We start from the raw sequence: 13,547 nt of genomic DNA, 5'->3' as shown, positions 1-13,547 counted from the left end.
AGAGTGCCTCACAGGCTGTGGTCCAGCTGACCCAACAATGGCTATCTACCAGCAGAAGGGCCGATTCCAGAGGTTGTTCAGTCCATGAGGCTATCTTACAGAAGCATTCTTTAATGCCAGTGAAGGGATGGACATACCATCTAGAGTGAGGGCAAGCCGACAGAGAGCAAAAGCTTCCTTCTTCCATGTCCTTATATAGGCTGTCAACAGGTATGGCCCAGGTCAAAGGTGGGTCTTCCCACTTCAAATTATTTAATTAAGAAAAGTCCCTCTCGGGTGTGTCCAGCCTCTGGGTTTTAGTTAATTCCAGATATAGCCATCAAGGATGCCTTTGGCATCTTGGGCAGTTGCTTCTGTGAACGCCCGTGGTAGATTGACTTCGACATCAAGAGAACTTGGCAGAGAGTCTCCTACTAACAACACGGCAAAGACTCCCTTGTGCAGGGCATGTCAGTGCTGCTAATATTCAAACAAACAGTCTACCTCTAAAGGGGGCGCCTGGGCACAGAGCCTCTCAGCCATACTGTCTAGAACAGACCAGCAGCACTTACCTGGACCAGAGACCCAGTCAGGTGTGCTTGCTGCCAAGCACGACATAACTGAGTTTATCCCCAGGATCCAATCGGTGCTGGCTGTCCTCTCAGCCCCACATCTGCTGGTTTGCGGCCCACTCCCAATTTTATTTTAAAAGAATCCTCACCAGAAATGCTTGGGGTGGGAGTGTTTTTGTGTTTTGGGGCCTTTGGGGTTGGTATCTGCACAGAGTCCTAATCCTCAAATCCAAAGTGCTCCACAGTGGAGTCAGTGCTCCACCAGTTTTGGATTTTAGAACATTTGGGATTTTCAGACTGAGGCTGTGTCATGTGGGTTTTTGTGTTGTTTTGTTTTCTGAGTCAGGGTCATATGTAACCCAGGCTGGTCTCCTATTCTCTATGTTGCCAAAGATGAACTTAAACTCCTGATCCTCCTGTCTCTACCTCCTGAGTTCTGAGATTACAGGAGTGGACCACTATATCTAGTTTCCATAGTGCTGGGGTTTGCACCCAGGGCTCTGGGCATGCTCAGTGAGCACTCTACCCATTAAGCCCTATCTCCAGCCCCCTCCCATGGTGCTTTATCTGTCTATCTGTCTGGTTTTTTGAGACAGGGTTCTTTCAAAGCCTTTGCTGACCTAAAACTAGCTCTGTAGACTAGGTGGCCTTAAACTTACAGAGATCAGCCTGCCTCTGCCTCCTGAGGTGTGTGCCACCACTACCCAGCAGTGCTTTTTATTTTGACCCACTTTCAATCTTCTGAAGTCAGATGTGTGACCGTTAGGCCACGTGACTGGCTATTCTGACATCATTGTAGACATCAGGGAATTTTGGAAATGGCACCAAGAATCCAACCTCCCTCTGCCAGTTGGAGACACTTTCTTTTGCTTTGTCATTCTCATGTGAATGTGTGAGCAGTGTTTTTACCTGCCCAGCTGTCTCCTCACTACCCTTACACCACTTGCTTCAAGTGTTCCCCCATGTTACCACACTGGCCCCAAGCTTCTGGCCCCTGAGCCTTGGGGGAGGAGGATGCCCGTGTTCTATACTCATGCCAAAGCACAAACCCACTACAAGCACACTTGCTCTGTCCAGGTCCAGTGGTACATTCCTGTCATCCTATACTTGGGAGCCTGAGGCAGGATGATCTTGACTGAGGCTAGCCTGAACTACATGGTGACGCCCTGTCTCAGAAACAAACCAAACCAACAAAAGCTTCCTTCTTGCCTTTTCCCTTTTGAAGGCATTTTTAAGATTTTAAAGACTTACTTTTATTTTGTATGGGCATTTTACAGAGCCCAGAAACTGGGGTCCTCTGGAGGAGGGACCATAGCTCTTAACCACTGATCCATCTCTCCAGTCCCCTCCTTCCCCCTTCTATTTCCTTCTCAGATGGCAATGATCTGCCATAGATTGGCATTTGTGCTCAGCCTTGGAATCCACGGTTTCAGAACCTCCATGACATCTCTGAGGAAGTCAAGCTTAGTGGCCAGAAGTCAGTGTCTCTCTCACTGTAGGCTGTAGGCACACACTCTAACAGAGGCACAGTTAGCTGGGGTTCCTTCCCGCCCCATCCTTGCAAGGATCTTTATCTGAGATAGAATTTCGTTCCTAGGCTGTCCATTCTCTGCCTGCAGGTTTCAGCCCTCCTCATTTGAATTGGTGTTTTGAAGGAGTGAAGCATTAACAAGCTCCAGAGGTCACGGTTTCACAATAAGACCCAACCCAAGTACATTTGAAGACGGCACCCTTCCTCCAAGGTGTATGCGACCACACATCCTTCCCACAGGGCACTGGAGCCCAGGTTTCAAGACCCAACTTCTCTGCTTTTCTACAAACTGTGGGGGTGCTGTGCTTCCCTGTGGGTGGGAGGGGATGGAAGGTGTGTGCCACCACACCAGAGAGAGAAACCATGGCTTTATGGATGCAAGGCAAGAACCACATTCCCAGCCTGTCTTTATTTAACTTAAAATAGCTGAAGCAATTTGTTTAGATATCTAAATACTCCAGCACTATTTATTGAAAAGTTTTTCTGGTCTCTACCAAATTATTTTTGAACCTTTGTCAAACATCTCATTTAACCATACATGGGTTGTTCCCAGGCTGCAAACCTGATTGGCTAGCATTTTATTTTCAAGATCCTCATAGCATCTGACCCTTGCTATCCACTTGTCAAGGATGGAGATAAAAGCTTGCACTTTGTAGTACAAGTGTCTTCCTTACCTTTCTCATTGCTATAACAAAATACCCGACAAAAACAATTTAAGGAAAGGGGTATGGTCCATAGTTTGCGGTTCCAGCATCATGGCAGGGAAGTTGTAGCAGCTGGTCTCATCGCTTCCAAAGTCAGAGCCTTCTTTTTATTTAGTCTAGGACCTCAGCCCATGGGGTGGTGCTGCCTATAGTTGGGGTGGGTCTTCCCACATCCGCTTACCCAGCCTAGAACCCCCCCTCACAGACATGTGCAGAGGCTTGCCTCCTAGGCTATTCTACTCTACTGCCACAGCATGGCAGCATCCCTCAGAGCACTGTGGAGTTTGTGAAGAGATGTTGGAAGATTCATTCTGCAAGAAAGTTGTATTGGGAGAGCTGTGGACCCTGCAATAGTGCTGAGCTGTCCCAACAGCCCTGGGAGCCTCCAGGTGCAAATCTTCCTTGCACAGGAGGCCCCCTCAGAGACACTTCCTTAGCTTGTAACTCCAGGCTGAGTCTACCAGAGCTTCCTTGGTGCTATGCTGCTGACTGTACATCCGGCTACCACAGCAGGTCTGTGGTGAGAATGGAGGGCAGGAGTCAGCAGACATCCCTCACTAGGCTAGCTGTCTTTAGTAATGTGGCCCCAGAGCACCCTGATGAGGCTGGTGTACCACAGTCTTCTACATGTATTGGCCTCACAGTGGCACAGATCTAGCAACTTCCCACCCGATATTCTGTTCCTCCCTCCCCTCTCCCACAGGCTCTGACACAGTGTCCACTGACTCAGCCATGCTGACCTTCCTCCTACAGGATAAGCATGAGGAGACAGCAGTCTGCAGAGCATGACCTGCACCCTCACTCAGAATCACAGCCAGGCCTTGCCAGCAGAGCTCCTGCTGAGAGGGCCTCAGCACACCTACACTGGAGACCACAGGGGTCTCGGGGGGCCAGGCCAGCATCCACCGTGACTTGATCAGCCTGGCCCTGGATGGGACCTGTACCTGGGATCCTGGGCATTGTCAGCTTTCAGGCAACTGACTCACAACTTGGGCCCATTGGGTGATGCGGGTAGGAGGGTTCTCATCTGTGTGTCTTTTCCCAGAGTCTGAGACTCTAGAGCCAAGGGCAGGGGCAAAAAGGACCCCTGGAGGCCAAAGCTGTGGCTCCAGACCTTTCTGTGACCTATGCTTGTGAGACAGCTCTGACCTCCTGTCCTAGTTCCTAGGGGCTGTTCTTTAGACTCCTGGAGAGACCCAAGATGTCTCAGCAATGTGAAGATAAATGGCCACCCCAGCCCCTTGTTATAACACCAGGGCCTTTTTCTTGGTAACAGGGGGCCCACGAGGACAAAGGTCTGACCCTAAATATGGATGGGAATTGCAGATGAACTTAGCACTTCTGGGGGATGGGAAAAGTTGTCTTTGGGGACAGTGGGACTCTAGGATCTTTCTGGGGCTCAGGAGTCCTGCCGAATTCTAGCTTCCATTCTGACACAGCAGGCTGCACTGGGCCCTTTTAATGGTCTCTTTGCTCCCACCCACTGCCATCTGTTCTGGTATCTCACGTATAGAAATGGCCTCCAAGGCTGGGGCGCAAGTGACTAGTGCCCAGGAGTCCTCCAACCGCTCAGCACAGATGGAATTATGGATGCCAACCTTGATCCCTCAGGCCTCACCATGCCCAGCCACAGACACAGGGCCATCCCCTTCTCCATATAAGGCCAAGAGCACATCCAGGTGGGTAAGGAAGGGGCAGGGCTTTGGCTCACCCAATGTGACAGACAGAAATCAAGGGACCTTGTAGGCTAGACAAGTGAAATAGGTGTTTTTCTTGTTGCTGGGGTATAGTACCTGGCAAAAGGTTTGTCTTGGCTCACAGTTTTAGGGCACAGTCCGTGGTGGTAGGGAAGGCATAAGGCAGGAGCATGAGGCAGCTGGTCTCACTGCATCTACAGTTAGGAAGCAGAGAGAGGTGGGTGGTGGTGTTCAGCTCACTCCCTCCATTTGATTCGGTCCCAGAGTATAGCCTAGGGAATGCTGCTACTCAAATTCAGGCAGGTCGTCCCAATTCAGCCTAATCTAGAAAATCCCTCAGGGACACACCCAGAGATTTAGCTGTTTGCTGATTCTACATCCTCTGAGGTTGACAATTGCTAGCAGCCATCACAAGGAAGCCACCCACATTCATACACTGCCACTCATATGGTCACTGATATGTTCACTATCACTCATATGTTCACTGTCACTCATATGGTCATTGTCACTCATGTGGTTGGAAGAGTAGAGCCAGGCTTGGAGAGGCAGGCTCATTACTCTGGCTACTTGGGAGGCTGAGGCAGGAGAATTGTAAGTTCAAAGCCAGCTTGGGCAATTTAGTGAGACCCTGTCTCAAGAAGAAGAAGGAGGAGGAGGAAAAGGAGGAGGAGGAAGAAAAAGAAGAAGGAGGAGGAGGAGGAGGAGAAGGAGAAGGAGGAGGAGGAGGAGAAGGAGAAGAAGAAGAAGAAGAAGAAGAAGAAGAAGAAGAAGAAGAAGAAGAAGAAGAAGAAGAAGAAGAAGAAGAAGAAGAAGGACATTTAAAGACAGGGTTTCTCTGGGTAGCCTCCGCTGTCCTGGAACTCATTCTGTGGATCAGGCTGGCTGTGAACTCACAGAGATCCTCCAGCCTCCCAAGTGCTGGGATTATAAAGGCGTGTACCACCACCACCCAGCTCAAGAAGAAAATTGAAAAGAGGGCTATAGTTGTGACTCCAGTGATGAAATGCTTACCTAGCTTGTGTGAGGTCTTGGGTCCAATCCCCCCTACACACACACATTCACACACATACTCTCACACACACACACACACACTACACACTCACACTTACACACATATACACTCACACCCACTCACATACACACATACACACACTCTCACACATCCAAACACATACTCATACACACTCAACACACATACACACACACACTCACATACTCACACACATGCATACACACTCATACACATACACACTCACACACTCATATACACTCATACACATACACACTCACACACACTCTCACTCACACACTCTTACACACTCACATACACACATACACACACAAACATGGAGTCACCTTTGTGCCTGTTATGGACTGGCCAAACCATCACAGAGTGCATGTAGATTTCTGTGCCTGTTTCCTCATCTGCAAGGTGAGCTGTTGACAGTCACTGAACCTTCTATAACAGTGCCTAGTGTCAGAATGCATAGATGCTTTCTTTGGGGTCAGATTGGGGAAGAAATACCCACTTCCCACCAGCTGCCTCCACAGGTCTCCTGCAGTGGGGACACCTTACCTCCTCAGCTGTTGGGTGTGTGCCACAGGAACACTGAAGAGTGGCCTCTCCAGGTACCGGGGCTCTGGCTGGGTAGGGAGTCCTTCTAGGGGCTAACACTGCATAACACTGGGGACTTCTGGCAGTGTAGGCAAGGGCTGAAGCCCTGGCTGAACTGACCTTTGTGGTCCTTGCCCCCAGTCCCCCTTTACTCTTTGACATGCACTGGTCTCCAGCTCCACAGGGCCTTGGTTCCTCTTGGTGGTCCATGAACTATCCCTTTGCAATTTGACATCAGCCCAGAACCTAAGAGCTTCTTACCAGCCTCTGCCATGGCAGCCAGGGTAGTGAGCACTCTAATTATCATGTGTCAGGTAGACTCCAGGGCTCTGCTATTTCTGAGCTACCCCTGGCTGGGTACAGATGAGGAATTGATTTCTTACAGACCAATGTGCTGAGTTTAGAATGGTGTCTGCCCTGTCCCAGCTCCAGGACCCATGCTGAGGATGAACTGCACACAGGGCCCATAGTTAGGACTGCCTTCCAACCTTGTGAGAGCTCTCCAGGGAAACTGGTTACAGGCCTGCCCAGGCTTCAGTGGCTGTACAGGCTTGTCCCACTGGATGTGGCTCTGAGGGACACATGAGGGGTGGGAAACAGAGCTACCTCTGTCTTTGCATAGCCATTTTACCTGACCATAAGGTTCCCTGAAGGAGGTTGCAGAGGCCTGGAGGGCAGCCCAGGATGGGGACATTCCAGCAGAGCAGGTCACACCTTGGGGCCTCAGAAGCTGGGGTGGCACTTTGGGGACAGGTACATGGTAGTACCCAGTGGGGATGGGCCTCCAGGGGCACTCTGCTGTGAGTGACACCACTCTATCCAAGCTCATCATGCACCCACGGCTAAACATTTTCTGAGACTGAGTTTTTAGAAGCGTGAATGTGAGGCTCCCTCTGGCTGTTGTCCTTGGGTCCCTCCCTGGAAACTCTCTGCACCCTACTTCACTGATGGGAACCTGTATGACTTCAGGCCTGCTCTTTTCATGCCTTGGTCCTGAAATCCTAGGAGCTCTGGGGGTGTGGCCAGCTTGGGATGGTCTGTCCTTACCATGTCCTCAAAGGTCTCTGTGGTTTATGATGGTGTCACCAGCTTTGAGCACTCCACATATATCTCAACAGGCCCTATATCCATCAACTGCTCTGTAGACTACTGGGCCCATGATGGCCATCTGGAGCTATGGGGCCATAGCCAATATGACAGTGAGATCCTATTGCAAATCAGGCTCCTGGCTGGGCTTCTGGATGAGGACAACCTGCATGCTGAACTACAGATACAGGGTGAGCTTAGATTCAGAGGGCAGCATCCCTGGGCCCAGATCTCGTCTCAGCCTTGACTCAGGCAGGCCTAGGGGGCTCTGGGCTCTAGGACTGACCAAGATAACCTGATCCTTTGCAGGCTTCCCTTTAGAGGTTTCTAGCAGTGGGCTAGAAGCTGCAGTTTTACTCTGAATTCTAAAAAGGCATCTAAGATCACAATACAGGTGGTCTGGTCTCCCTCCAGCAGTCCCAAGGGACTTCTGCTGGCAGGATGTGCCCTACCTACACAGATCATTCCAGCCCGTCCTCTGTCTGCAAGGGACCACCTCCCTTCTGTGTTTATCTGTTCTCCTACAAGGACACCAGGATTGGTTTGGGATCCCAAAACCTCCATTGTCCCCTTGTTTTCTTTGGTCACACCTGTAAAGTCCATTTTCTAAGGTCATACTCACAGGTATGAGAGGTAAGATTGTAGAGTGGAGACACAGTCCAACCCATAATTAGAAGGGGAATGTAGGAGCCAGCAGTGACCCCACTTACTGCCATGTGTGAGTGCCCCGACTGGACTACACAGCTCTCTCATTCGCTGGAAGTCAGCTCTGGAAGAGCCACTGTGAGAGTGATAGGAGCAGCTTAAAAGAGGAAGACTGCCCGTGGCTTACACTTCATTGTCATGGGAAAGTAAAGCAGCAGTCTCGCGCATGAGTCCCAAACCCAGTCTGGAAGCAGAATGAGACGTGTCACTTTCTCCTTTTATTTGGTCTGGGGGTGGGGTGGACCCCAGCCCGTGGGATTCTGCTACCTGCATTCTGGATGGATCTTCCCACCTCAGTTACCAGTTCCACAAAGTTCCTCAGGGCCATGTGCAGAGACTGAGCTCTTTGGTAATGCTAGATCCTGTCAAATTCACAGCCAGTATTAACCATCAGAGCCTCAGAGCACTGCCCCCTCCTCCCTTCATGCTTTTCTTCTGGCTCCTTCCATTCCTTCTGCAGCTCAGAGAGGTGGAATCACTGGCCACACAGCCGGCTCATAATGAAGCCAGGCCTTGAACTCAGCCAGTCTGATTCCAGAGTCTGACTTTACATTCTGCCTTCCTCTGTCCTCCAGATAGATGCAGGCCCTGGCTCTGGACTACAGACCCTGGATCTAGCATCTAGATCATTTTTCTCTGACCTGAAATGTTTCCATCTTTGGCATAATGGGGGATTTGCTCTCATGGGGCCTGAGATCACTCATGAGAAGACATTGGGCTTGCTGGGGATTATACTAGATCCTAGACCCAGAGAGCCGCCCCCTTCCCTCATAGCTCTCTATGCCTAGCTGATCCAGCCCACAATGACACTTCCTGTTCAGTGTTAGCTGTCATGGCAGCCAGGAGCCCCCAAGCATAAGATCCGCATCCCCTCTCCTTACTGTAAGCATAGCGGATGAGTGTGATTGACTATGGGATGATGCAAGAAAAACATGAGTGTTTCCTAACCCCAGTGCACTCCTGCCTCCAGCTCCTCTGGGTGTGATGTCACCTGGGTGCTGCCTTGAGGTGGGTGGGCTGCAACCATTTTACAGATGAAGAAATCAAGGCTTGGGCTTCGAGGCACTGGCCATCCCCTCTGGGCTCAGACCTAAGCTGTGATTCTCTCCTAGCATGACCTCAACTTCTGACACACAGTAGGGAATCGTTTACCTCATTTCCATAAATAGCTGAGGACAGGTGGGGGTTCGAACAGATCCATGCTGTTAGCTGCGGATGCTGGGACACCGGGGGCTGTGAAAATGTGGGTCACACATGAGGTTTGAGTGACTTGCTCAAGTTCATGTGGCAAGCAGGCAGGGGAGTGGGGACTCAACCCTGTGTTTCTGTGGCCCCCACTGCATGGGGCTGCACCCTGGCAATGTTTCTTCCTGCCTCTGTGCCTTGTCCCAGTGTCAACACTCACCTCCAGCCATTGCTATCTGTTCCACAACTCTGCTGAGAAGGGTGAGGCAGCTCCTGGTGCCCCACAACTGAGAATACCAGACTCTCCTTTCCCCAGTCCGTCTGGTTCTGTGCCCTGCCCATACGTCCTGTGTCCAGGGGGAGCCAGGAGCCAGGGCCTGCAAGCTTGCTCTGGGGCTGAGAGTCACATAGCAATCTCTACTGATATCTAGGGCCCTCAGCACCCCAACAGTATATGTCTTTTCTCTCTCCCTTCCCTACCTCAGTTACTATTCCGAGAACTCTGGACCAAGATATTCTATTCTTCCATGTCCATGGCCAGAACCATGCCAACAGGTAAGAAGGTAAGAACTCTTGATGGCTCTGGGGCTGCCTAGGAGGAGGGGAACTGGCATCTGGATACTGCTGGGCCTCAATGAGACATGATGGATCCCCAAACCATCACAATCCACTGAGATAACAGAACGGGGAAGCTCAGAGAGGCAGAGTGGCTTTACCAAGTTCTTAAAAATTCCCTAGCCTCTGGAGCAGCATGCATGAGTACACACATGCTCACACACACGCACACACACGCACACACACACACACACACACACACACACACACACTTTCTCTATCCCCAGCCAGCCACTGGTCATAGTGGAACTGGCTTGGGGCTTGGGACGCTTTCCTGTTAAGGGGAGTGTGGGTTACCAGCTCCCCTTCTTGAACTCAGTCCCCACTTGTTAAAGGTATACCCTATGGGGAAATTTCTGGTTGCTAAGCTAGGAGAGGAAAGCTGCTGAACACCCTTGGGTACACAGAACAGCCTCAACTGCAGAGGCCATGGCCCCGCATATAAGTGACGGGTGGAAAGGCTAGTGGAGGGCTCCTGGGAGGAGGTTGGGGGCCCAAGCAAGTCCCGCTGCCCACACCCCACAGGGCTCCTGCTATGCCTTGGAAGACACATAGTCCAGAGCCAGTTCTAGTCCTTTATAGGGAAACTGAGGTAAAGGGCGTAGAACAAGAAACTAGTTCCTGGTGCCAGAGCTTGGTGGACCCTGCGCTGAGACCCATGACCCAGTGCCCTGGTGACTGTGACCACACTGCTCACATTTGGGGCCTCTAACCCTCTCACCCAGGGTAGTGCTGAACTAGATGCTCCCATGCCAGCTCTCTCCTTGCTTCCAGCAAAGAGCTGCTGCTGTGGGGTGGGCACCACCTCCCCTCCCTCCTGGACTGCTGTCCCCGCTCAGTGTCTGCTACAGCCACTGCCAGAGGCAGATCTGTACAGCCTGGGCTGTTGGGTGTGTGTACACCCTTGTCTGTCAGAGGCCCTCAGTGGGCCACCCCCAAAACTCAGGCTTTGACTTTCCCAAATATCCAATGTTTACATTCCAGAGTGGCCCAGGGGACCCTCTGGAGCTGGGAGGTCTCCCCATCTTGGCGCCTGATGCCTGACACTCCCCGAACCTGGTGTGCCCCACCAGCTGCAGCAGATGCCCTGGCCCTTGAGCAGAGCCAACTCCACCACCCCACCCTGTATGCATTACAAGGAGGCCTGGGTAGATAGGATGGCTTGTTAGACCGTAGCTACAGGCTGCCTCTGCATTGTCACTGTTCGTGTCCTTGTCTGTCTCTGAGGCCCCAAATAAGGAGGTCCTACAGGGAACACTGACTCTTGGCACAGGGTCCAGTATAGATCAGCTACTTGGTAAGGAGTGAACGATTAGGCCAGCCACCTAGCCAGTACCTCCCCCTTCCCCCCCCCCATCCCTCTCCTTCCCTCCTACTGTCCTTGTTGCCTTCCCCTTTGACTTGCCTATAACTTCCTGGCCTTGTGCATGCTAGCCAAGCTCTTTACCATTGAGCTACACTCTTCCCACCCCAATCCCTGGCCACTTCATTTTCCTATCAGCCACAGGCTTCATCCAAAGCCTGCCTTTGTTTTTAGAGAACACACTGTATGCACGCCTTCCCTGAGTGGATGTTTTCTAAGCATTACAGTTAAGGGAGAACCTCAGTTTCTTACTCAAGCTTTTTTAGACTAGTGTCAGCCATAAGCAGGTTACTGTTGGACACTCACAAGTGGCTTAGTGGGTAGCACAAAGCGCCGGGCTCTAGCCCCAGCACTCCATGATCCAGGCATGGTGGCACACCTGTAACCCCCACACTAGGGAGGTAGAAGTGAGAGGAGCAGAAGGTCAAGTTCAATGTCAGCAACATAGCTCATTATGTGCTAGCCTGGGCTATATGAGACCTGTCTCAATCAACAACAAAGAAGTCACCATGAGACAGAGCAGACTACACATTTTCAGTGTAATTGAGTTAATGAGGCTATATCTTTACTCCTAAAGACCTCACGTGTTTTGTAGAACTAGAATTTTTATAAAACACAATATAATTACAAAAATCAGGATGTTTAGTTCCTTAGAGACCTGGTCTCATGTAGCTGAGTGCTGTTTTGATTTGAGATATTCAGATGAATATAGGTGTACAACACCACACCTAAATTATGCAGTGCTGGGGATGGGAACCAGGTGTTTCAGTTAGGGTCCCGTTGCTGTGAAGAGACAGCATGACCACAGCAACTCTTATAAAGGAGAACATTTAATTGGGTCTTGCTAATAGGTTCAGAGGTCTAGTTCATTATCATCTACCAACTGAGCTACAGCCCTAGCCCCATTTTTAAAATTTTGAGGCAGTCTGTTTATGTAGCCAAGCCTGGTCTTGAACTCACTGTCTTCATTAGGATTTCTATTGCTTTGAAAAAACACCATAACCATAGTAATTCTTACAAAGGAAAACATTTAATTAGGGACTGACTTAGAGTTTGGATGTTTAGTTCATTGTTATAATGGTGGGAAACATGGTGGCATGCAGGCAGACATGGTGCTGGGAGTTCTACATCTGGATCTGAAGGCAGCAGGAAGAGAGTGTCACTGGGCCTGGCTTGAGCATCTGAAACCCAAAGCCCACACACTTCCTCCAATGACAGCGCCAGTCCCAGTGAGCCTATTGACTCATTTAAACCACCACATTCCACTCCCTGGCCCCCACAGATTGGTAGTAATATTATAATGCAAAACATCCCCATAGTTTTTATAATTCAAAAGTCCCCATAGTCTATCACAGTCTCAACAATGTTTAAAAGTCCAAAGTCTCTTCTGAGATTCATGCAACCTCAACAGTAATCCCCTATAAAATCAAAATGAAAAGCAGCTCACATCCTCCCAACATTCAATGGCGCAGGATATACATTACCATTCCAAAAGGAAGGAAAGGGAGCATAAGGAGGAGATGCTGGACCAAAGCAAGTCTGAAAACAGCTGGGCAAACTCCAACTCAGCATCTTCATGTCTGATGTGAAAACGCTCTTCAGATCTCGCACTCCTTTCAGCTTGGTTGACTGCAACACACTCCTCTTTCTCTTGGGCTGGTTCCCCTCCTATTAGCAGCTGTCTTTGGCAAGAAACCCAACTCCATCATCTCCAGCATCCTGGGGTCTCCAACACAATTTGGGCTTCACAGCTTCACACAATAGCTCTCTAGGCCTCCATGCAGGGACACATGCCTGGCCTCAGCAGCTTTTCTTAGCTATAGTAGAAGATTCCATAACCCTTTTTTGTATCCTTAATTCTAAGGCCAGAACCACATGGCCGAAGCTGCCAAATTCTGCTTCTTGCTGGGGCTGGGACACGGCCCCTTGTTCAAACACATCTTCACCAGCTTTCTGTTTTTGATAATTTCCTTCATTGCCAAAGCTCAGCTGTTATGGAACTGGCCTTGGACTCAGAGATCTGCAAGCCTCTGCCTTCTCATTTCAGAGCTCTAGTCCATTGTGGTGGTATGCAGGCAGATATGATGCTGGAAAAGGAGCTATATCCAGATCTGACAGCAGGAAGAGAGTGACATTGGGCCTGGCTTGAGCATTTGAACCTCAAAGCCACCCCCACAGTGACAACTTCCTCCAACAAGGCCACATCTTCTCATAGTGCCACTCCCTATGAGCCTATAGGGTCGTTTTCATTCAAACCATCACACTCACTATGTAGTCCATACTGACCTTGAACTCACCACCACTCTCTCCCTACTCTCCCTAACTCAGATTTCCCATGTCACCAGGCCTGGTACAAACTTGAATGCTGAAATAACACTTGGATAATAAAATTTCCAACTGTTTAGTAAGGTATTTTAAGTATTTAGTCTTGGGTTTAAACCCATGACAGGACCCAGAGCTGCACAGGATGCATTGTACTGTGGCACTTTTGTTAT

General features: G+C 50.1%; 1 protein-coding gene across 1 annotated transcript in view; it reads left to right on the top strand.

Annotated features, from left to right (window-relative positions):
- Positions 1 to 13,547, top strand: part of LOC127218771 (uncharacterized) — an 84,232-nt gene that overhangs the window by 54,819 nt on the left and 15,866 nt on the right. Inside the window, 7 exon segments of the mRNA XM_051179753.1 lie at positions 3,490 to 3,552; positions 3,555 to 3,673; positions 3,675 to 3,762; positions 3,765 to 3,797; positions 4,300 to 4,465; positions 7,104 to 7,375; positions 9,560 to 9,629. Coding sequence (XP_051035710.1) covers positions 3,490 to 3,552; positions 3,555 to 3,673; positions 3,675 to 3,762; positions 3,765 to 3,797; positions 4,300 to 4,465; positions 7,104 to 7,375; positions 9,560 to 9,629 — 811 coding nt within the window.

The sequence above is a fragment of the Phodopus roborovskii genome, unplaced genomic scaffold, assembly GCF_943737965.1.
Source record: "Phodopus roborovskii unplaced genomic scaffold, PHOROB, whole genome shotgun sequence".
NCBI classification, from domain to species: domain Eukaryota; kingdom Metazoa; phylum Chordata; class Mammalia; order Rodentia; family Cricetidae; genus Phodopus; species Phodopus roborovskii.
This window is presented reverse-complemented; position numbering and strand designations above follow the sequence as displayed.